General features: G+C 44.6%; 1 protein-coding gene across 1 annotated transcript in view; it reads left to right on the plus strand.

Annotated features, from left to right (window-relative positions):
• The window catches only part of OTUD7A (OTU deubiquitinase 7A), a 1,253,807-nt gene that overhangs the window by 898,970 nt on the left and 328,671 nt on the right, over positions 1–26,166 (plus strand). Inside the window, exon 7 of the mRNA XM_086959365.1 lies at positions 3,369–3,587. Coding sequence (XP_086815491.1) covers positions 3,369–3,587 — 219 coding nt within the window. The remainder of the gene's footprint in view (positions 1–3,368; positions 3,588–26,166) is intronic.

Consider the following 26,166-nt stretch of genomic DNA (forward strand, 5'->3'; position numbering starts at 1 on the left):
CTGATTTAAATTTTTTGAGTAAGGTGGACGGCTCAAGGTGCTGACACACTTGGTTATGTACACATTTTTCTAACAAATTGTTGTGAAAGGGAATGTTTGTCACCGGACGAAAGTTGTACAGATCTGTAGGGTCCGCGCCCACTTTTTTCAAGATGAGTGTCACTTACCCAATCTTTAGATAGTCCTGGACTATACCTTGCTTTAGTGATGAGTTTACAGTCAACAGGAGTAAACTCTTGGGAGGATGATTTGTAATTTGATTCTCCTCTGGGGATTATAAAACACTGCAGCTAATTTCCTCTAAACTGGCTACTTAAACACTAGGCAAAGTCACTAGTATTGCATCTGTGAATTACTAAAAAGAGACACCTGTCACTTTCAACCTTATCTTGAGCTTGCAAGACTTGTTTAACAGTAATAGGCCATATCCTTAAAGACTTCACACTGTCAAAAAGTAAAACAAGTAATTTGGTCATCAAAGTAGCTGGCTACCAAAGTATGAGGACTAGAATTCTATGTTAACAAGTTCAAGTTCTTGGGTCAGAGTTGGGTGTTGTCAGAATGTGGGTCTTGGGCTATATGCAGAACATTCAGGTTCACAAACCATGGAAATAGATTTGCACACTAAAATATGGAAAAGCCTAGTTCTAAGCATGCAAGGCTATGTACTGGATGCATAAACAGGTTTTCTAGGCTCAGTCCATGGATCCAAAACCCTTGTGCCCAAATCAGTGATTTCTTTTACAATGGCTAATCTAGAAATCAGGTTCTGAAGACAGAGTCCCGTTCTTGAGTTCAGGACCCCAAGGCTTTTCTTTTCGAAAATTGGTTTCTGGGTTACTAGTTGAGTTATGGTCCAGGGTCCATATCATAAGCAGCACAGATACAGAGCTTATATTAGTGTATCAATTAACCCCGGGCGTAGTGTGTGTAGCGGGGCTACTCGAAGTGCCACTGAGTTGAGAACAAACTCCATGAAACTCCGCCCCCCCCCCATTAACAATGAATTATAAATAATGTAAAAGTAAAGAAAAAACACTTACCTGGATACCGGTGTCCCCCGGCTGCCCTCCTCCTCATCCTCACTGTATCTGCAAAAACTGCGCATGTGCACGCGTGCTGTGCTTGCGCATTTCTCGCAAGAAATGCGCAGGCGCAGTTTTCACAGAGACGGCGAGGAAGAGGGCAGTTCGGGGACGCTGCAGTCCAGGTAAGTTGTTTTTCTTTACTTTTATGTCATTTACAATTAATTGGTAATAGGGTGGTGGAGGCAGGGGCTGGCCAACTCTGCTCCGCCGCGGAGTGTGCAGAGATTTGTCTTCTTCACGGAACGTGGAGGAGGCAAATCTCAGCACATTCTGCGGGCTGAGCAGAGGTCTCCGCCCAGGCTTAGTATCAATAACAAACTAAAGTAGCTAGAACATGGATCTTTGAAGATTTTGTGAGAGGGACTACAGTTCTGCTTCTTATGTAGACTCATTCTTTATTTACAAACCCAAGTAACCAGAGCTCTGGGTCTGTGACTTGTTAAGTTCTTTGTATTTACAAAGTGCAGCCTATCACCCAAAAGGTATCTAGGCGCTAGAGAAGGTGTGTAGGTCATCTGCTGTGTGCCAATTGAAGACTCAGATCTTCAGCTTCTTGCAGATTTCCAGGAGCTACTCTTACATGTAGAAGGAGGTTGCTGCAAGTTTTGGGTGCGAGGTAGGAGATACGAGAAGGGATGTATGACGTTAAAACGCGAACTTTTACAACGCATACCATTACCACACAATTTTTACAACGCAATACCTTTACAACGCATAGTGTTTTGGGTGCTGGATAGTGAATAGTTTAATTTACTATCCCAACTCCAGTCCCCGCGGACTCTAGGGAAGGTTATTGGATAGTAAATTAACCTATTCACTACCCGTTCCCTATGTCAGATCGCCCCAAAGCGCTATGCGTTTTAATGGCATGCGTTGTAATAGATGCGTGGTAATGGTATTGCGTGCTAAAAGATGCGTTGTAACAGTTGTATACCTATGAGAAGACTAGGCCTCCTGTTCTACTTTTGCAGATGGGAGGAGTGTGTGGGAGAGAGAGTGAGGCAGTGAGTAGGTGTCTAGGTGGAAGCGGAAGCGGCAGTTGGGGCAAGCTGGGTCTATGTTATGCAGTGTCTTGTATGTATATGTGAGGAGTTTGAATTAGAAGCGTTTGTGTGTCGGCAGCCTGTGGAGTTCTCTGAGGTGAGGCATCATATGGGTGCACCAATGGAGGTCCAAGATTAGTCTGGCTGAGGTGAACTGGATATTCTGAAGACAGTAAAGGAGGGGGTTGGGGATTCCACCATAAAGAACATTGCTGCAGTCTACTCTACTAGAGACTAGGGATTGAGTTTATGGGATGCATTTGATTTTTTTTTTCTGAGGATGTGTAGTATGTGGACAATGGAGGAACTAATTGGTTTAATCTGTGTGGCCATGTTGAGGTTATCATCTAAGATGATTCCCAGTTTTTGTGACCTGTTAGTCGGTGATGGTGTTGGGCCATGCTCTGATGGCCACCAGGTGGAGTCCCAGAGGGAGTTGTTGTTTCTGAAGATCAGCACTTAAATCCAAGATCTAGCTATCATCTACTACATTCACCTAAACCTGGTTAAGGGATTCAGAACTTTCATGGTAAGGAGATAGAAATCAGTTATGTGCATGTCTGATTAGTAATTCCTGGGTTGGCAAACCAAGGTGTCATGAACCCAGAACTGAGGTTAATGTATTAGGATGCATAAAGATACTGGGCACTGAAACAAGAGCTCTAATGAATGCTAATTCAAGGTTACATTGCCTTTGAATACTCCCTAAATCAGTAATGAGGCTGTTCTGTCATGCAGGTTATGAGGCACATGTTTTTAAATTGAAATACAAAATCATTTGATTATCTCATATCTCTTGTAAAATTTAGTAATACTTGTGAGGAGGTTCTTGGAAATGATGGCAAAATTGGAGGTTATTGATACAATAGTTATTGCTTTGCTCATCATAACCTTTAGATACCAGAATGATTCTTCCCTAATTTCGATTTGCCTGCAAGCACTTGACTATATTGATCTTCTTCCCAAATCTGGTTAGAATAAGTTACAGTTAAATCAAAAAGTTATTTTTAACTTTAAATGTTGAATCCACTATGTACGTTACCACTGATGGAATGACATTTTAAAGCTAAAACGTTTTTGATTTAGCTGTATAATGTTTTATTAGTAACCTCGGTTTTTCTGCTGTGTTCCTCAATATTGGGTTGAAGGGATTATGTTTGCATTTTGCATTAGTAAAATACAAGGTATTTTCCTGGCAATAGGTTAACACTTTTAATCACCTCTATTTCTCTTCCAGAGAAGCGACTCTCCAGGGGGATTTCTCATGCCAGTTCTGCAATTGTCTCTCTTGCTCGATCCCATGTGGCCAACGACTGCAACAACGAACAGTTCCCTCTGGAAATGCCCATCTACACCTTCCAGCTCCCAGACCTTAGTGTGTATAGTGAGGACTTCCGTAGCTTTATTGAACGGGATTTAATTGAACAATCAACAATGATTGCTTTAGAGCAAGCGGGTGAGAAGACATTTACTATAATTTAGTTTTAATTGCATTTTTTCATGGGGAGTGCTTGACTTCAATCATTTGCTTATACAGGTTTGAGGACTCAGGGTCACTGATTACAGTGACGACCTGTGGTTAGATCCACAAGCTTCTTAACACATTTTTATCTCCGAAAAGACCATGCAGAACTATAAATAATTACAGCTAGTTAGACAAATCATATGCGCAGTCAAAGGTTCTGGTGTCATGTTATCTTACCTGGTGTAAATTCCCACCAAGCTTTTACTAAGGCCAGTTATAGCACACAGGTTTGTGTTCAAATTATACTTTTTTGTCATTCATATAATAATTGATAATTAGTAAAGTACAGTGCACTTGTTACTAGTAGCCTCTAGATGCTGCTAGGTGTTTACTATTGATGTCTTTAGATTTCAGTTGAAATGTTTTAACAACAAAAAAAGCCTTTGTTTCTACGGCTTGATGTATAGTGTGCAAATTCCAAAAATCTATGTATGAAATCAGAATGAGTAGAACCATTGTAGTGTCTATCAAGACTTTCAAGGGTTTGATAGCATTAGTGATTTGTTGGAAATTGGGTAACCGGTTGAGCGGGGTAATACCCTACTCAAGCAGCAACCTCAATCTCTGTCAGTGCCAAAGCAAACCACAATTTACCTGTGTTTAACCCTCTCATAGCTTGATACAAAAGTAGTTACTTAAAGGCAATGTGTTAAATATGTATGCAGCATTTCAAACAGTACTTAAGTGGAAACACAAATAACAAAATATTCTGTGATGGCTCCTCCGCTGAGGCAGAGGAGTGCCGCTCCACTGTTGAGAAGGAAAAAAAAAAACGATAATAATGTTTTTTTAATCATTTTATGTTTCCTATTGCAGTCAGTGGTGGGGCGGAGCTGGCCAGAGCAAGCAGAGAAGTTGTTTACACTTCCAAGGTGCTCATAACTGTTTGGCAGGCCCCCTTGGACCGGTCAAACAGCAATACACACTTTGCATCTTCCCCACCAGGCTGTAATGCACAGCCTGGTGAGGAACATGCACAGGCTCCCTGTGCCTGTTTGAGGGCCAATCCACAGCACGCAGACAAATCAAAACGCTGCATTACAGCATTGTGATTAGCTTAGGGGAGCCAGGGATCCCAGTGCTTCCTGCCTCTTCCTGCTGTTAGGACCTGGTGACAGGAAGAAGGAAGATTACGAGGACAGTAGAGAGGTGGCAATCAGTCGTTCCTTTAAGTCCTTTAAAAAAAAAAAAATCCCTTTCTCCCAACCCAACACCCACATCCAGTAGCATCCGCTACTCAAAAAGTCCCTCACCAATTAAGAAACATACAGGCACATGCATCATTGTTGGCTTTTGCAATTCCTTAATTGCAATTTTTTAAGGAATCGCAATTAAGGAATCGCAAAAGCCTATCAGCCACATGCATTAAAGGAAATTGCATTCGCAAACGGTGCGAATCCCAAAATTCGTCCGTTTGCGAATGCAATTCCCATTTTTGGGATGCATTAACATTTTTGTTATTTTCGCAATTTAAGAAATCGCAAAATTGCGATTTCTTAAATTGCGATTGCATTTAAGGAATCTCAAATTGAGATTCCTTAAATGCAATGCATCAAACTTTTAAAATTTGCGAATTCGCAAATAAGGGGAACAAATTACTATGAAGTTGACCTTCATGGTAATTTGCGAAAACTTTGAAAAAAGCACTAAAGGGAATTTTTCAAAGTTCCATCTTACACACACACATGCCCTTGGGGCATGTGAGTGTGCAAAATGTACTCCTAAGCAGATTTCAGGGGTGCAACAGGGTGTCCTTTGGACACCCCTGCACCCTTGAAATTGCATTCTTAATTTGCGAATTTTTTATGGTGAATTGCAAATTAAGAATGTCTTTCCATTCATTCCTATGGGCCTCTAGGCCCATAGGAATGGATGGGGAAGTATTCCTTAATTGCGATTCTCAATTAGAAAATCGCAAATAAGGAATTTTAAGAAATCGCTATTTTTATAGTGATTTCTTGATGCATTGCAGTTTCCAATTGCTTAATTGCGATTTCTTAATTTTAGCAATTAAGGAATTGCAAAATGCAATATTGATGCATGTGCCTGTATGCATGTAGAAATCGCTTAAAAAATAGCATTCCCTAATTGCGACTCGCAAATTGTGAGTCGCAATTAAGGAATACCTCCTCATTCATTCCTATGGGCCTAAATGCCTGTAGGAATGAATGGGCAGACATTCTAAATTTACGAATCTCAATTAGAGAATCGCAAATTGAGACTGCAATTTCAAAGGTGCCAGGGTGTCAAAAGGACACCCTGTTGCACCCCTGAAATTGATCTGTGCACATATGTTGCGCACACACATGCCCTAAGGGCAACATGAAACTTTGAAAAATGCACAAAAGTGCAATTTTCAAAGTTTTTGCAAATTACCATGAAGTTCAACTTCATGGTAATTTGCTACTCCTATTAGCGAAATCGCAATTTTTTTTAACTTTAATGCATTGCATTTAAGGAATCTCAATTTGGGATTCCTTAAATGCAATCGTAATTTAAGGAATCACAATTTAGACATTCCTTATATTGCGATTTTTGCATTTGGGATGATGCATCCCAAATGCAAAAATTCTGAGAATGTGCCCGTTTGCGACCGTTTTTTCCTTTGATGCATGTGCCTGATAGTGATAAACTGAATAAATAATTTGAGGCAAAAATGACAATAATCCAATCAGTAGAACTGAAGATATGCAATTTTTAAGATTTAAGTTAAAACAGCACCAAAATGCACAAAGCGCCAACTGTGGGTATCTGGTCACCCTGTACCGGGATAAATTCACAATTTCAGGCTGAACGCGGTGGAGGGCGGACTGGCTCAGGGAGACCCCGTTAGATCCACTGAACAAAAGTGCCTTAAATCCTAGTTGCAAAGTGTTGCAAACTCCTTGCATTTAGTTGCACTGGCCGGTGAAGAGAAACCGTTGATGTGGAGCTTGTGATGCTAGATCCTGTGCCAACTTCCATCAAGTAACAAAGTCAGCGACCATTGATGGGAACTTGCGATGCGATGTCCTGCATCATAGTCAAGAAAGCTGCTGGGGTTTGCAAGGACTTGCAATGCATCGTCTCTGAGGTCAAGTACTGAAAAAGCTGCTAGGGCTTGTGAGTACTTGCTTTGAGATGTGCTGCGTCAAGCGGGTCCAGTTGTCAGTGTTGAAATGATTCATGCTGGTTTAGGCTTGCGCACACATCGAGACAATGCGCGGTCCTGCATCAAACATACATGGCACAGAGAAGCCTGTTGTGTCCCTGTGGCTTGAGAACAGGAGGTCAGCTGACCGACACTTGGAGATTTAGGAGTCCATAGACACACAGGCAGGCTGCTTTTTACAATGGCAGCTCACAGCAGAAAAGTCTGTATGCAGCAACAGCCGTCCTTAGGCAGCAAAGCATGTCACCATGGCAGACTTCACAGCTGGACAGTTCTTATCCCTGATAGAGTCCCGAGGTCCAGAAGTGATCTAAACAGTTGGGGATCTAAGGTCTAATATTTATACCTGGTGACCACTTTGACGTAGGAGAGGGCTCTAGAGGGATCCACCCCTGAAGTGTCAGACATCCCTTTCCTCTGTGCCCTGACCCCAGCTTGTCTGGAGTCACAAAAGACAAGTGACAAACGCCTTGTGAGTAAGTTCCGGCAGAGCCATTATGATGTGCAAAAGATGACTGCTCCTTCCCCTCATTAAGTTAGAGTGGCCCATCCTACCAACACCAAGCTTCCCTTTGTCTCACTGTCTGGGAGCAATATATGAGGACAAACTGCCAGCTATACCTACTCATGTGACCCAGGGACAGGCTGTCGGTATTGAATGGTTAGGATAAGAAAATGACTACTTTCTAAAAGGGACATTTTCAGAATTGTTACTAAAAATCGAACTATACCATTAAAGAGGGCTTCTAATTACAATCCATTACTCCAAACTCAAGCTGCTCCCAATCCAAAGTTATCATTTTTTTTACATGTAATAAGGTAACACAATGTTATCCTATGAGAAAGTTAGGCCTCACAGAAGTAAACAACAAATTTAGGAGATTTTCACTAACAGGACATAAAAAACTTAGAAGTACATGTCCAACCTTTAAAATACACTTCACTCTGCCCTCTAGAATGTGTCGGGATCTACCCTAAGGGTAACCTATATGCAATTAAAAGCGAGGTTTGTGTCTGGCAAGAGGTTTATCTTGCCAGGTCCGAATGGCAGTGTAAAACTGCACAAACAGGCTGCAATGGCTTGCCCATGAGATGTTTCAAAGACTATTCATGTGGATAGCACAATGAGAGCTGCAGGCTCACTAGTAGCATTTAATTTGCGGGCCCTGAATATATGTCCTACCACTTTACTGCGGACTTGCAAGTACATTAAATATGTTACTTGGGTTTAAGGCAATTTTACCATGTTTAAAGGAGAGACAGAGCAAGCACTCAAGCACTGATTAGCAGTGGTAAAGTGTGCAGAGTGCTTAGGCTAACAGAACAAGATCAACAAAAATGGAAGAGAAAAGCAAAATGTTTGGGGGTAGACCACTCTAAGACTATAAAGTCTAGTATAGAGGGAAGTGGCACTTGTTCTGGTTTCTTATGTGCCTCCTATACATTTATATATAAATAACAGTTGCTTACATAACAACTTGATGTAAATATTTCAAACATCCAGTTTGTTGCACCTCAATGTTTTTCCCTAACAACAACATTCAAACAGAATTTGAATATAAATTTGAATTGCCACTGTGTTGTTCGTGTGAATATATATATATACACTTAAACTATTTCACACAATGGATGTTTATTTAACAAAATGCAAGAGGTAGCACAAGAGATATCATGCACTCTTTCCACAATGAAGATGATTCTACTCCAGGATACTCCGTAATGGCACCCATTTTTCAGTCTATAATTTTCTAAAAGCGTGTCCATTCAACTGTCTTCAATATGCTGACATGATCCTGCTTTATTGTATCTAAAAGCCTGTGCCTTCACCTGTCTTCAATACACTTATATGATCCTACTATATTATGTTTTAGACCGAGACCAATTCCTAGACATTTCTATCCTTTCATTCTGCCTTACAGTTCTCAAATATGCATGAACATTAAACACATATAACATTAAACATATATGGGAAAGTGCCTCTTCTGTTTGCATAGTCACACACCATTTTTCTTTTATTGACTACTATTGCTGGTTTTTTAACTCTACAAACAAGGTGATTGCTATCCAGGCCAGAGTTTATTTATTCTGACCCTTAAAATACATGTCTAACTCCTAATTGGCCTTCTGAACATTCCAGTAAGGCCATAGTATGTAGTGTAGAATACATACCAATGGCATGGAAAGTTAAATGTCAGCTATCTATTGCAGCATATGTTGAGTCACCAACTAGTCTGACAAAACATGTCTTCAATTCTACTTTTACATGTGAAATAGGTCACCCCAAAGTAGGCCTGTTACTCCACAAGCTAAGGTGCCATGTCGGGGAAACAGCCTTCACATCGCATGCATTACAACTCATGCGATTACAACGCGGTCGTTACAAGGACCGCGTTGTTACATCGCAGTACATTACAATGCATGTTGTTACAATGACTTGCTCTCGGGGATGCTCTAAACTAATTAATAGTATAATTTACTAATCCAACACCTTCTCTACTGATGCACACACTGGAGTAGGATTAGTAAATTATACTATGCCTTAATCTAGTGCGGCCCCTAGAGCAAGTCGTTGTAACGACTTGCATTGTAATGGTACTGCGATGTAACAACGTGGTTGTTGTAATGACCCGTTGTAATTGCATGTGTTATAAACGCATGCGATTTAGCAAGCTATATTCCTTCATAGTAGTGACTAGCCCCAAAAGTTATTTTCATAGTGAAGGGATGTACCTATTCTATGACAAAAAAACAAATTTCAGTATAAAATAATAAGACTAATATTTCTCATGATGAGAAGCTAGCAGAATATTTCAAACACTATTTTTAATGTTTAGTAAAAAATACAATACATTGGTGAAGTCGAATTCTTAATAAATATTTTGGAATAGTGATTTATTTTTTTATGTGACTTTGCCTTCTTGAACCTCTAGTTGGGTAACCAGCATTAGTTTAAAGTTCAAGTTTATTTTATTTTGTTTGATTAATTAAAATCTTACAAAGGTAGCAAAAATATCAAAACATTTTAAAATTATAAAAAGCAATCCATCATTCCAAATTATATCCAAAAACGTGATAACATATCATACATATTAAGTTATAAAGCAATTGATCATTTAGCATTTTTTTTCAAAGACTTGATTATAAATGTATACATGGTGGCTTAATCCATAAATAACTCAAGTAAAAGCTTCCAATTTAATTACTACAGCTCGTCGGAATTTCACAAAAGCTGAATTCATTGGTAAGTCTTAAGGGTTTAAACATGCAATCAGTGCTTGCCTACATGTCCTTACACCGCGTATATTAAACAGTCTCTTCAGTGTAGTTTTTCTTTCACTTTCCAGATCCGGGCAGAGACACAGTAAATGCATAATGTTTTCTTGCGGTTATTTACAAAGCCTACATGGGTTTTTTTCTTCTGTCCTCTTCCATGGTAGTAAGTTACATAGTCCTGGCAAACAACCAAATCTAGATTTAATAAAAATCTGTTTATTTTTCTTGGTCCACGATGTTTCTAAATATTTTTGCACATTTTTTTACCTTAAAATCGATTGGCCATGCGTGATTTCTTCTTACTAACATATCTTTGTCCTTTATAAAGGAAAGGTGGTTGGTAAGCTTATTTATCGTTTTTTAAGCTTTCCTGTGCGATAGTGGTATTCCAAATCGATGTTATACCAAATTCTTCTATTGGCCTATTTAGATAGGAACAGGCATATAAATGTCTGTTATTTTTTACTTCTTGCCACAGTAAACGAGACATTTGATTATTCTGTTCATTTTTTAATCTGTTCCATGTTTTCAGTAATTGTCCTTTCCTTGCATATAGTTGATTATTTAGCCCAAATTCCAACAGGACCTGAGCTTGTGAGGCAATTTTTGGCAGAGAAAATAAAATTCTATATGCTTTAGCGACAGCAGTGTTGATGATTTCAGCATCTTTTCCATTGATTGCCTCACTACCATATGTTAAAGTATGGAGTAATTTTGTAGCAATTATTTTTAGGAAAGGGTGATAAGACAGGTCACCTATGGTTTTCTGAATGATTCTAAATGCCGAAACAAGGGTGTTTGCTTTCCTTGTAATACCCTGCTTTTGTGGCAGGAAGTTTCCATTATCGTTAAAAATATCACCAAGGTAATTTTAGGTATTTATTTATTTATTTATTTTATGCTCTTGTATAGCGCAAGAATCGACCCCTTACGAGGTATCTCCGCGCTTTGCTCGCAGGATGGAGTAGCTGCCATAGAACAGAGAATGAGGATGTAAACTGATGTTTGGAAACATTTATTCTTCCTGGAATAGGACGGTTTTTAGTTTCTTCCTGAAAGAGAAGTGATTATGGGTTTGTCTGAGGTCAGTTGAAAGATTATTCCAGAGCTTGGGCCCTACCACAGAGAATGCTCTGCCCCCTTGTCTGGTTTTTTTGACAAGAGGGGTTTTAAGTAGCAATTGGTTGCTTGACCGTAAGGCTCTGTCAGGTTTATAGAAAGGTAACTTTTGGGACAGGTAGTCAGGGCCTTTCCCGAACAGGCACTTGTGGACAATGCAACAGATCTTGAACTTGGTCCGTTGTCTTATTGGCAGCCAATGCAGTTCACGCAGCAGGGGTTTGGAAGGGGTTCTGGGGGGGGCATTCAGGACCAATCTTGCTGCTGTGTTTTGGACTACTTGGAGGCGATTAATAGCACTCTCATTAGCTTGAATAAGGAGTCCGTTGCAGTAGTCAATTTTGCTGATCACCATAGTCTGCACTAGGGTCTTTCTATAGCTGTCAGAAAGGTAGGGGAAGACTCTTCTTAACAGACCGATGGTGTGAAAGCATGCCCCAGCGACTGCATTCACATGTTCCTTCATGGTAAGGTCCCGATCCAGCTTCACCCCCAGATTTTTTACTGTAAGTTTAGGGGTGGGTACTGGTCCCAAGTCAAGGGGCCACCAGTCGGGGGACCACAGTAAGGACGCTTTTCCAAAAAGCATTAGCTCCGTTTTTCCAACGTTGCATTGGAGGCGGTTGGCAGCCATCCAATTGGAGATGGCCCTCATTCCTTCTGCAAAGTTGTCCCTAACGTTGGAGTTGAAGGAATGGAAAGGATAAAGAAGCTGGGTGTCGTCGGCGTAAGACACCGGGGTGAATCCATATTTTCTCACAATCTCAGCGAGGGGGGCCACGTACACATTAAACAATGTGGGGCTTAGGCATGAGCCCTGTGGCACCCCCTTCGTGAGCATCCTGGAAGGGGAGCGATATGATCCCAGGCTGACCGATTGTAGCAACTTGTTCCAGTTCTTTGTCTTCCAAAAACCATTTATGTTTAAATTTGAATCACACTTTTTGTGTAATAACCATTACCTTGGTCTTAGCTTTGTTTATTACCCACCCATTTGCTTTTGAATACTTAAAAATGCCATCAATTTATCGTTGCATTCCAATTTTGATATGACTTAAGAGTATGACGTCATCAGCAAACAACAAATTGGATATCTGTTTGTATCTAACCTTGGTAGATGTGCATTGATTTCGTTCAACATAGTAGAAAGATCAGCTAAAAATAAATTAAAAAGTAAGGGGGCCAAAACGCATCCTTATTTAAGACCACTTGTTGTAGGAATTTCGTTAGTTAGTATGCTTCCATCACCAATTCTCACCCTAACCCATGTTTCAGAGTGCAGAAGCCTGATCATTTTTAGCAAAATATCCGGAATTCCTTGTTTTTTTAATTTAGCTCACAGAAGGTCTCTGTCAACACAATCAAAAGCAGATTTGAAATCTACAAAACAAAGATATAAGGGTTGTTTTCCTAATATTGCCGTATCAATTAATACCAATAATGTTAGTATATTTGTAGATGTTCCAAGGCCTTTGATAAATCCTGTTTGATTTGGGGGCAATACCTGGTTCTCCTTTGCCCACTCTGTTAAAGGCACCAATAAAATCCCAGCAAACAATTTTGCATCCGTGTCTTGCAAGGTAATTAGCCGATAGTTTTCCGGCATTTGCCAATTTCCTTTCTCACCGATTGGTGTTATTAGTGATCCTTTCCATGATTTGGAAACAATCAACTCTGAACTACCTCACGAAAGGCATCGGTCAAGTAAGTAGACCAAAGTTCTGGTGCTTCCTTGTATAGTGCAAACAGAATACAGTTGGGACCAGGGGCCCCATCCTTCTGTTTCTTAATCAACTTGGCCACCTGTGAGTTGGTTATATAAATTTCATAGTCGCCTTCCAGGTCATCTTTTTTCCGAGTTGTACATTGATTATTTTCTGAGGTTTCTGTGTTTAAATGTTTTAAAAGAAACGTCACCCATTCTTTTTCAGTTAAAACAGACCCTACAGCCTGTTTGTTTGGACTTGCTAGACCGTTAATCAATTTCCAGAACGTCTGTGAGTTTGTTAAAGAACTTGCGTGGAAGATTTTTGTCCACAGATCTTGCCTGCCTTTATTTTTTTCATTCCATATTAATTTCCTCAGATTGTAATTTGTGTTTTTTAGTAATACCCGTAGTTCCTCATTAAACGGAAACTTATTTAACTGTTTCCTAAGTCTATTTCGAATAGTCTGAGTTTCCTTGCAGTATATGGGAGGTAGATGTTAGATTCGCTTATTTCACTTTGGCCCGTTTTTTTTCTTTCTACGCACGATGTTTGTTCATTATAACTCACTATCTTCTCTGTAGATTTTTCCCATTGGTCTGTTACTGTTCTCATCCATGTTTCTTTAAAACATTCTTCAACTAAACTTTTCGCTTTTGCCATAGTCTCCTCAGCATTATGGGGTTTCCATATAAGTTTCCTGTAATTGATAGTGCAGGTCTGGCCTTGCATTGTTTGATATTTTTGAGATTTTGGACAGGATAACTTTATCTCGATAGTGTGTTGACTATGATCACTGTCCGGGACTTTGTTCAAACGGTATGTTTTCACTTTATTGAAAGTACACAACGATGTCAGTGTGTAGTCAATACGTGAATTACCGTTACATGAATGAAATGAGCAAGCGGGTGGACTGTCCGTTGAGAATCTACCATTTAATATTCTGAGTCCCAGAGCTTCCATATCCATCACAAAATTGCTCCCCATTCTAGTTTGTTTATTGGTTTTTCTGGGTTCGATTATTGGTTCCGGGATTTCCCATTGTTGATTTTGTGACTAAATAAAGTCGTCCCGCATGAAGCATATTAACAAGTTTATAATAAAATCCCCTTTTACAATGTAATCCGCTAAGGGCTCTTCCAAGATTTGCTCCAGTAGGAAATTATTAATAGCGGCGCACATATGTATGTCGACTAAGATTAGAGATTTGTATGACCTGTTTTTGCAGGCTTTATATCGTAGCTTTACCGCAAGCAGATTTGGGTTATTAGTCTGTATTTGGTCATGTTTTGCTTCTAGATCAATCCATACAAATATTGCTAGACCACCACAGGGACGACCACATTTCTGATATTTGATTGCAGGCTCAAAGTATCCCTTGTAGTGTTTTAACATAAATGGTTCCGTTGCCCATGTTTCCTGCAATAGTACTATTTGATTGTTATTTGATAATCCATGTATTTGAGCATTAATTAGTTTTTTACAAATCCCATTTATATTCCATGAGCAAATCTTTATTATCGAAGTGACCATGCACTGTACCTGTTGGTTTGTGTTATCCTCTCCGTCCTCAGGATCAGCTTGTGGTATAAGTAGGCCACCTCCAGATCTATCCAAGCCCCGAATGCTGTTATAGCCGTGGGCTAGAGAAGGATCAGGTGAGGGCAAAATAAAAACAGGAAGGAAAGGAAGGGGACTGCAGGGAGGGAGAGCTGTGAAGACAGAAAACAAACAAATAATTGATTGGTATCTATTCTCCTGAATGTCTTCTTATTACTATGGCTATCAATCAGATATACTGTCTATACCTGTAACTGGAAAGCGAACAGCACTAACTCAGGAGATGCTTCTCTTCCACTGAGAACACGTAAATTCAGCCTGTGTCTGTCTTCCCCTGTAAACACAAACCTCACTATTGGAACAGCCCATAAGACCCCGGTAATAGCAAACCTATACTGGTAAAGAAGGATACTACATACCCTGATATCTTTCCCTCAGAGTCCTGAAGAAACGTAGTCAGAGTTCCAAAAATAATGACAGTACACAGTATCTCCCTGCAAACTAAACAAGGGTTACGTCACCCGAAAGTAATGAGAACAACGGTTACCTGAATAGTCGTGCGTTCAGGTGAAATCAAACAAAACTCTTCGTCCCAGCCTGGGACCTATTAATGGGAATCCTCCGCAGTAGCCGGTGCAAGAAGGCTTTCCAACGGAGGATTTAAATCGATAGATAATGCTCTTTAACAACCAAATGTTTCCTCCGCAATAGCCGTTGCAAAAAGGCTCGCCAACGGAGGAAACGGAATCGGAATCAACTCCCCTTAACTGGAGTATAGCAAACGTGTCCTCCGCAAGAGCCGATGCAAAGAGGCTCGCCAACGGAGACACGCAAATGGTAAACACTGCGACGGAAAGACCGTCCTCCGCAATAGCCGGTGATAAAGGCTCTCCAACGGAGGACAAAATAGGGAAACAATGCGGTTCCACTCACGACAAACTCTCTCCAAACCTCAAGGACGACAGGAACAATGGCGGTCACGAACCAAAATATCCGACACCGGCTGCAGGAAGTGGTGTCTAATTTATACCCCGCCTCCTAGCCGCTGAGCATTCTGGGACATGTAGTTTTTACCCGGTCCGTACCCGTTTGTTACCTCGAGGCGCGACAGAATCTGACAGTACATCCCCCCTCACCTAGAGCGCCGAAGGGGACCGGGGCGCTCAGGAAATTGGCGATGATAAGCAGCCACCAGGCGAGGAGCATGAACACCAGATGCAGGCTCCCACGAGTTCTCTTCGGGACCGTAACCTTTCCAAGCCACCAGATACCTAAGGCCACGTCCCCGCCACCTTGAGTCTAGAATACCCTCCACCTCGTATTCCAGGCCTTCAGGGACCAGCAGAGGGGGAGGGAGGCGCCGTACCACCGCAGCTGCAGGCTTGAGCAGGGACACATGGAAAACGGGATGTATACGCAGATGTCTCGGTAACAGCAACTTCATCGCCACCTGGTTGATGCGTTGCACAACACGGAACGGACCAATGAAGCGAGGGTTAAACACACTGTAGTGCCTGAACCTGAAGTTCCGGGTGGACAACCACACCCAATCCCCCACCTGATACAAAGGATCTGGACGACGTCTTTTGTCAGCCGTATTCTTATATGCCACCTTGGATGTTTTTAGGGAATCCTGTACACGCTCCAATACCATCTTGAGTTGGGAAACCCTCCTGGCGGCTTCAGGCACCGTCTCCTCAGTGTAAGGCTGTACAAATGGAAGAAACCGGGGATGATGACCATAAGTACTAAAGAAAGGCGATACTCTTGTGGCAGAATGTGTCGCATTGTTGTATGCCACCTCCGCAAGCCAAAGGTGCTCCACCCAATTATTCTTACCCTGGGACACATAGCATCGCAAGAATTGTTTCAATGTCTGGTTGAGACGCTCCGTCTGTCCATCAGTCTGTGGATGGAAGCTCGTGGACAGAGCCGTTTCAATATGAAGAGAGGAGCGCCATGCCTTCCAAAACCTTGCGGTAAATTGAGAGCCCCTATCTGACACTATGACATTTGGTAGGCCATGCAGACGCACAATATGGATCATGAAAAGCTGTGCCAATTGACCTGCCGTAGGCACCTGAGGACAAGCAATGAAATGCCCCATCTTAGTCAAAAAGTCAATGACTACCAACACGGCTGTACAACCCTGATCTCTGGGTAGACCTACCACAAAGTCCAATGAAATACGCTCCCATGGGGTAGAAGGGGTAGGCATTGGCCTCAGAAGCCCTGCAGGACGACGGTGATCTGACTTGGCGCGAGCACAAACATCACACTCAGTCACCCATCTCCTTACATCGTCTTTTATCGTTGGCCACCAACATCTACGCTGAATTAGGTCCATAGTCTTATCTCTTCCAACGTGTCCAGCACTGGGAGAATTGTGACACCAAGAGAACATTTGTTTCCGCAAGGATTCAGTGGGAATCAACAATCGCCCTTGATTAATCGGAAAGCCATGTTGTAAGTGCCATTCAGGATGTGTCTGCAACCATCTCTTCCAGGGGTCCGTCCTTATCCCATACCGTATGCCCTGCAAAAAGGCATCAGGTTGGATACCACAGACCACCTTGACAGGGTCCACTATAGGGGTTTCTAACATGGCATCAGATGACTTCGTGGATGATTGACGGGACAAGGCATCCGCCTTTCTATTGTCCGCTCCGGGCCTGAAAGTAATAATGAAATGAAACTCTGAAAAGAAAAGCATCCACCTTAGTTGTCTAGGGGTGAGATGTCTAGCCGCTGACATAAATTGCAGATTACGGTGATCGGTATAGACCGTCACCACGTGCTTGGCCCCCATGAGAAAATGTCTCCATTCTGTGAATGCATTCTTGATAGCCAAGAGTTCCTTTTCTGCAATGCAGTAGTTGAGTTCTGCCCCCGTAAGTTTACGTGACATAAAAGCCACTGGATGTAATTGGAAAGGGGCGGCCATTCGGTCCCCCCGAACGTATGGTGGAGTACCACGATCCCCCCAGGAAGCCATCTTGGGCGGGAGGCGAGTCTCGGCTGGTATGCCCGAAGTGGCGTAGCCGGGGCGCGCCTTTTTCCCGCCCTAGAGTGGGCTGGCCTAGACACTGACGCGGCCGGCCACGCCCTCGGGGCGGGCCGGGGCGGGTTTACGCCCCCCCTGAAGACGGATAAAAGGAGCAACAAGCCAAGGAAGCATCCTCTTGTTCCTGTGCTCTGAAGCTGCACCACCTCGCTGCACGTGAGCTCGAGACGGAACGAAGAGCCAATTTTGAGCGTTGTAATCTTTCTTGTTTGTTTTACAGATACTCTGTCGGAGAATGCCTAAGAAGGCGGGAAAGCGAATGACTACCGACCAGATGCTGCGTGTTCTCATGAAAGAGGTGACCGACTTAAAGAAGCGAATGGCGGAGAAAGACGAGGAAGGGGGGCCGAAACGTCCTCTGGCAGGAGCAGCTCCAGGAGGAAAAGGCAAGAGGCCCAGAAGGGGAGCAGCGGGGGGAGATGTCCCAGTTCCCTGTACTCCACGCGAGGCACCCACCCCTGTGCCGGAGGGAGGGAATCCGATTCCCGTGGTGGTCACCCCCGTACCCGGGGAGGATATGCCGCCCGAGTTGGCAGCACAACTAGCAGCGTGGTTGGGTAAAAATAGCAAGGGCGCCACGGCTGACGACGCGCAGGTGTTGATGAAGCAGCTGCGGGAAACAAGGGAAGCGACGAAGGCTCCATCGCCGGATGCGGCAGTAGAAAAACCACCTGGGTCAGGTCCAGTCGCAGATACAGCTTCCGGTTCAGGTAAGCGGCCATTGCCGATTGCGAGGGATGAGTCGGCACCCTCTCGAAGGGAAAAGTTGGGTCAACATGTCCCTTTGGCTATCAAAGAGAAGATATGGGCAGGGGAGTATATAAACATCTTCTCGTTGCTTACCGATCATTATGAGATGGAGCATGTTAAGAGCCAAAAGGAGCTCATGCATCCGAGTGTTTGGCGCGCAAAGATGGCCGCCTTTAAGGTAAATGAAAACATTGGTAATTGGGGCAAAGCATGGGGGGTTTTTACATCCATCTTGGGTGAACGTAGGCCCGAATTGCTGTCTGAATAGCCGATTTATCAGTCACGGATCATGGGGTATTCAGTATCTCACGAGGGCAACCATTGGTTTTGTTATGATAATGTTTTCAGAAAAGCGAAAGAGCATGATAAAAACTTAACTTGGGATTGTTATGATTCTGTGTCCTGGTCCAAAATGGAGGACTCTGGCATGTTGAAGGTGCCATTGGTGGGGAGTAACGTTGGCGAATCCTCCCGCCAATATGCGGGGACGCCCTTTCGATCAGGTACGAGTAACGACAATCACTCGAGGCCAATCGGCAACACAGGTAAAAGGGGGGTTTGTTGGAACTTCAACAGGGGGAAATGTACTAGGCCCCAGGGGTCATGCAAATTTAGACACGAATGTGGGGGGTGTGGGCAATCATCCCATCCTGAGTCCATGTGCAGAGCCAGAACGGGTGATAACGGGGGTAGAGGAGGCGCCAAACAGGTCTGACATAGTCCGAGGGGCGCCTTTACCTACTCCGATTGATACCATGGCAATGATTCCCTGGCTCAGCGAATACCCGGATCACGCTTCCGCTGGGGTGTTGCGGAGCGGATTTTCATATGGTTTCCGCATCCCAGTAGGGGAGTTTCAGGGTATAGCAAAATGTAAAAACCAGATATCGGTCTTACAGCATACGACCGTGGTACAGGAAAAGATCGGGAAGGAGGTGGCTCGAGGTCGAGTCACCGGTCCATTTAATGTTCCACCAGTTGCTAACTTTGTTTGTTCCCCTTTAGGGGTGGTCCCCAAGAAGGACCCGGGTGAGTTTCGGCTGATACATAATTTATCAGCCCCACGTGGTCTTTCCATGAACGATGCGATAGACCCGGAAGTGTGTTCGGTGCGGTACGCATCCTTCGATGAGGCCGTAGCCATGTTGAATCGCCTGGGGCCCGGTGCGCTGATGGCAAAATCCGATATCGAGTCAGCGTTCCGGTTGCTCCCGGTACATCCAGACGATCAGCGTCTCCTTGGTTTCATGTTTCAGGGTCACTATTACATGGATAGGTGTATGCCGATGGGGTGCTCTATATCGTGTGCCTATTTCGAAAAGTTCAGTTGCTTCCTGCAATGGGTCTTCACAAAGAGGACGGGGTTTCAACATGTTATGCATTATCTCGATGACTTTTTGTTTCTGGGGGCAGCCGGGGATCCGGAATGTGGACAGGCTTTGAATGCATTTTGTGTCTTGATGAATCAGTTTGGCGTGCCATTGGCACCAGGTAAGACTGTGGGTCCCTCGACTTGCCTCGAGTTTCTGGGGATCGAGCTCGACTCCGAGGAAGGTTGTTTTCGTTTACCAGGTGACAAAGTGTTAAGGTTCAGGGCATCCCTGCAAATGTGTATAAGTGAGTCTAAGGTTAAGCTACATCAATTACAACAATTGGTGGGGCAGTTGAATTTTGCCCTAAGAGTTATACCGATGGCCCGCCCCTTTTCTCGCTCGATCGCTCAAGCCATGGTCGGCCTGAAGGAGGGTCATCATCGCACAAGGCTCTCGGCAGAGGTTCGCCAGGACATGCGCATTTGGTTGGCATTTCTGGCGGATTTCAATGGTCGAATTGTCTGGAACAAACCGGCCGTGTCCTCTGAGGAGCTGGGGCTGTGGACAGATTCGGCAGGGAGCATTGGTTTTGGTGCCATATTCGGCACTCAGTGGTCGGCACAAAGATGGCCGTCATGGTGGCATGATAGTGGTCTGACAAGTAACATTGCTTTCCTAGAACTTTTTCCCATTCTGGTGGCCCTGAGAACTTGGCCTGAGGGGTTCAGAGATCACTCTGTGGTATTCTGGTCTGATAACATGACCGTGGTTGAGTGTATCAATAGCCAGGCAGCACGATGCAAATGGGTTCTGAGATTGCTCAAGGAAATTGTGTTATTGTGTATGCAATTGAATGTACTATTTAAGGCAAGACATGTCCCAGGGGTGATGAACCAGGCGGCTGATGCCCTTTCTCGTTTTCGTATGCAGGCCTTCTGGGGTTTTCGGCCCACAGCGGACCCGGTGGCAGCACCCTTTCCCGAAGCTCTCTGGTCTCTCGGTGCCCCGAATTACAGAACCTTGTGGGAGAGAGTTTAGCACCCAGGACGAGGAAGGCATATGAAGGGGCGTTCCGTTCCTATTGGGCCTTTTTGGGGGCGGCTAGAGGGGAGCTTTGGGGCCAGGAGGAGTTGGTAGTGAAATTCCTGCTGTCGTTACGGCAGGCAGGCAAATCAGTGGCTACGGCCCAGAGGCATCGGGCCGCCATTTCCTTTGTGGCTAGGGCTCATGGGATCCAGGACCCAACAGCGTCTTTCGTTGTGCAAAAAGCGCTACGTGGGTGGCAACGCCTTGAGGGTCGCAGAGTAGATGAAAGGCGCCCGATAGGTCTGGATAGGTTGGCCCTGTTATTATCTAGACTCCCTGCAATATGTTCATCCCAGTATGAAGCAGTGTTATTCCGAGCCGCTTTTACGCTGGCATTCCATGGGGCTATGCAGGTAAGCGAATTAGTGGCGAGGAACAAGCAGGACGTGATGGGGGGACTGTGCCAAGAGCACGTTCAGATCAGAGGGGAGACAATGACTGTCTCGTTCGTCAGGTCCAAGACCGATCAGGGTGCGATGGGTGACTGCATAATAATGCAGAGGATCCCCGGGTCCTCCATGTGCCCGGTGAGTTGTGTAGAGGAATATTTAGCACAAAGGGTGGCACCATGGGGGGGGGACCTTGTTGAGACACGCTGACACCACCCCACTGACGAGGTTTCAGTTTCAGCGGGTGCTTGCGATGTCGATTACTGCTGCGGGCTTGAACCCGGGCGAGTTTGGGACCCATTCCTTTCGGATAGGGGCTGCTACAGAGGCTACAGCCAGGGGTCTGAATGTCGAACAAGTTAAACGTGTGGGGCGTTGGTCCTCCAATTGTTATAAGAGGTATGTGCGGTTGCACATGTTGTGAAGCTGTAATGATGTACTCACGCTTCTTGTTTTTGTTTGGTTTCAGTTGCGCAAGCCTACGAGGCGGGGCGGACTATGCAGTCGACCCAACACCGGGCCAGCGGTCAGACATCACCGGCTGTGAAAGAGGAGGTGTGGGTCGTGGGCCACTCATACGTGAGGCGTGCCGCGGACGTATTCAAAGCAGGTGATATGATTCACGTGGCTGGGGAATACGGGTACAGGGTGTCCTTCTACGGAAGGGGCGGACTCTGTATTGACCAGTTTCAATCATTTTTCGAGGGTTTGCTAGGGCGGACGAGGTCACCGCCGTCTATAGTCATAGTACATCTTGGGGGCAATGATTTGGTCACCACTGGTAGACGACTTCTTCTTGAGGCGATGCTTTCCACTGTAAGTTGGTTGGCGAGGAGAGTTCCAGGGTGCACGATTGCATGGTCCCATATGATCCCACGAAAAGTATGGCGGGGGGCTATTTCTGTTTCTGCTCTGAATCATTCAGTAAGAAAGATCAATAACAAAGTGAGTAGATTGTTCTGTTCCAATACACTGCATTCGATTTCGCATGGTTGTATTACTGGTGACAGTATGTATTTGGGGGATGGTGTTCACTTGTCCCGGGTGGGGAACGAGTTACTCATAGGAGACTTGATGGCTTGGCTAAAGACTTTAAGACATGACCTTTAGGTAGGAGTTTTGTGGGGGGTCCGGATAGCCGGTCAACTATCCGGCCTGTGGCGGTAAGGTCATGATCGGTGAGCACTAATTGGAAGATCCCTATGAGTGGGCGTCACCCATTACGGATGGGAGCGCTCGAGGGAGGTGGCCATTGGCCCCTCAACGGGGTAGGCGGTCCCTTCTAAGGATGGGCCGCCGAAAGGAAAGGAAAGGCGGTCAAGGCCCCTTCCTGGGTAGGAGGGGCTACAGCCCCCTCCTGGAGAATTTCCCGGGGCCAGGTCATCTGCGACGGCAGATGTGGTAAGTTGTGTGGGGTTTGGGGGGGGGTCTACGCTACCTTCTATATACCTCACACGAGTCCTCGGACGACCTTTAAGTGGCGTCGAGTTTATTGGGGCCCCCGTCAAGTCAAGGGAAATTGGTAGTTGCACTCGAGGTATTCCTCTGTGCGGTCGCCCCTCACAAGTGAGGGGGATATTTCTGGTTTAGGGATCTTGACACCGGTTACGACCTTGCCGTTGGCCCTTAAACGTTAGGATGTACAATTTCAAAATTTCAAGTTAAATGTTTTGTAGGATGTTAGTTCGGCTAGGAGAACCTTTGTATTAGAGAATATGTTAAGGTTAGCCAAAACATCGCAATGTGGTAATGAAATTGTACATAATATGAAACTGTTATTTTAATGTTTTAATTTTGTTTCATATTTTAATAAATACGGCCGGGAGGGTCACTCCCTCCCGTCTTCCAAAAGTTCAGAACTGTTTCCGGTTTCCCATCCTTGGGGATTGTGTTGAGAGGGGGTGGCGGGTATCTCAGCCATATGGAAAGGGGCGACCATTCGGTCCCCCCGAACGTATGGTGGAGTACCACGATCCCCCCGGGAAGCCATCTTGGGCGGGAGGCGAGTCTCGGCTGGTATGCCCGAAGTGGCGTAGCCGGGGCGCGCCTTTTTCCCGCCCTAGAGTGGGCTGGCCTAGACACTGACGCGGCCGGCCACGCCCTCGGGGCGGGCCGGGGCGGGTTTACGCCCCCCCTGAAGACGGATAAAAGGAGCAACAAGCCAAGGAAGCATCCTCTTGTTCCTGTGCTCTGAAGCTGCACCACCTCGCTGCACGTGAGCTCGAGACGGAACGAAGAGCCAATTTTGACCCACCCACCAGCCCCTGAGGACAGCAAGTGGTTTTGAATAAAGTTTGATGTGGTAATTCTAATTTTGTTTACAGGTTCGGATTATTATTGTGATAACTTTGAATATGCAATAAAGAATGGTCAATTTGTGGTATGTTTTGCAAATAAAGTTATCCTGCTCTAGTGTTGATCAGTAGCATGTTATTAATAAAGTGTTGTTGTTACTGTCTTTTAGTAAATTAGTCATTTAGTTTAGAACTGTCGTATTTATTTTGGTCGGGCGGTAAGGTCATGATCGGTGAGCACTAATTGGAAGATCCCTATGAGTGGGCGTCACCCATTACGGATGGGAGCGCTCGAGGGAGGTGGCCATTGGCCCCTCAACGGGGTAGGCGGTCCCTTCTAAGGATGGGCCACCGAAAGGAAAGGAAAGGCGGTCAAGGCCCCTTCCTGGGTAGGAGGGGCTACAGCCCCCTCCTGGAGAATTTCCCGGGGCCAGGTCATCTGCGACGGCAGATGTGGTAAGTTGTGTGGGGTTTGGGGGGGGGTCTACGCTACCTTCTAGATACCTCACACGAGTCCTCGGACGACCTTTAAGTGGCGTCGAGTTTATTGGGGCCCCCGTCAAGTCAAGGGAAATTGGTAGTTGCACTCGAGGTATTCCTCTGTGCGGTCGCCCCTCACAAGTGAGGGGGATATTTCTGGTTTAGGGATCTTGAGACCGGTTACGACCTTGCCGTTGGCCCTTAAACGTTAGGATGTACAATTTCAAAATTTCAAGTTAAATGTTTTGTAGGATGTTAGTTCGGCTAGGAGAACCTTTGTATTAGAGAATATGTTAAGGTTAGCCAAAACATCGCAATGTGGTAATGAAATTGTACATAATATGAAACTGTTATTTTAATGTTTTAATTTTGTTTCATATTTTAATAAATACGGCCGGGAGGGTCACTCCCTCCCGTCTTCCAAAAGTTCAGAACTGTTTCCGGTTTCCCATCCTTGGGGATTGTGTTGAGAGGGGGTGGCGGGTATCTCAGCCATATGTCCTGTGGTCTTATTTCTTTGTGAAAGAATGGCTCCTATAGCAACCTCTGAAGCGTCTGCCTCAACTATAAACGGGATATCGGAATTGGGATGTGTCAATATTGGAGCAGTGACAAACGCTTCCGTTAGAGTTACAAACGCCTCCTGAGCTTTCTCATCCCACCCAAACCTTTGGTCTTTTTTCAGCAGTCTGGTTATGGGAGCCACCACTTTCGAGAACTGGTTGATAAAGCGCCTGTAGAAATTGGCGAATCCTAGGAAACATTGAACATCCTTGATGTTTCGAGGAATCGGCCAATCTCGCACTGCTTGAATCTTTCTCTCCGCCATTTCCTGCCCCTGAGGGGTGAGCATAACCCCCAAAAATTCTACGGTGGTAACGTGAAAATCACATTTGGACAGTTTGCAATACAGATGGTGTTGTTGTAGGATACTCAAGACAGATTTGACATGCTGCACGTGCATGTCCTCCGACTCAGAATAGATGAGTATATCATCTATATGCACTATGACGTGTCTATCCAGTATTTCTCTCAATACGTTGTTTAAGAAAAACTGGAACGCTGCAGGGGCATTACATAGCCCGAAAGGCATGACCAGGTATTCGAACAACCCATACCTGGTCTGGAAGGCCGTTTTCCATTCATCCCCTGCTCTCATTCTCACGAGATGATATGCTCCTTTCAAGTCTAACTGGGTGAATACCTTGGCCTTTTTCACCTGTTCCAATAGTACGTTAATTAACGGCAAAGGGTATCTGTTTTTTACCGTTACTGAGTTGAGGGCTCGAAAGTCTACACAGGCTCTTAAGTCCCCAATGGCCTTGGGGATGAAAAACAAAGGGGATGCCGCCGGTGATCGTGAAGGGCGTATGAACCCCAATTCTAATAGTTTGTCTAGATATGTTCTTAAGTAAGCGTTTTCTGGCTCCGTCAACGCATACAGCCTAACCTTGGGAATCACTGCCCCAGGAACTAACTCAATCTGGCAATCGTATGGCCTATGTGGAGGCAACTCTTCGGCCAGTACTTCATCGAATACCCCTTCATAGTCCTGATATACCTCTGGAAGAGTTACTGCCTTTTCTGCTGCCGTGGCTATCCAATCCCCACATGCCAAAGCAAACGAAGGACTCTGTGTGTATCTAAAACAATGCTCCTCGCAATGTTTGGAATTCATCATTATGGTGTCTGTTTCCCAATTGATGTCAGGGTTATGTCTTTTCAGCCAAGGAATGCCTAGGATCACCCCATACTGCGATGCCTTGATTATGCTGAAAGAAACTCTTTCTCTGTGATACCCAAACCTCATCTCTGTCAGGGCCGTCTGATAACTTATGGGCCCTGTATTCAGTTTCCTGCCATCCACTGCAAACACATCGGTACCATCTTCTTTAGGGATCTGAGGAATGCCTAATCTTTCCGCTTCCTTCATGTCCATAAAAAAGCCCGTGGCCCCTGAATCCACCATAGCTTGTGTATGCACCTCCATCATGCCTATCATCAATATTATCTTGATGAATAAATGTTGCGCTCCCACTACCGTACTCAACATAGAAGGGATACTAACATGACTCCAGGGAACCCCTTCATCAACCCCAGAGCCCTTCAGTTTTCCGCCGGTTTCTCTGTGGCCGTTGAAACCCCCCTATTCAAGCGGAATTTGGAAAACTTGGGTTTGACAGGGCACTCTCTAACAAAATGGCCCTTTTTGCCACAATAAAGACAAAGACCAAACTTGCGCCTCTGTTCCTTTTCGGTAGCGGTTAAGGCCGCACGGACAGCTCCAATTTCCATGGGCTCAGGGGCATGAGATACCGAACTGTC

The sequence above is a fragment of the Lissotriton vulgaris genome, chromosome 2_2, assembly GCF_964263255.1.
Source record: "Lissotriton vulgaris chromosome 2_2, aLisVul1.2, whole genome shotgun sequence".
NCBI classification, from domain to species: Eukaryota; Metazoa; Chordata; class Amphibia; order Caudata; family Salamandridae; genus Lissotriton; species Lissotriton vulgaris.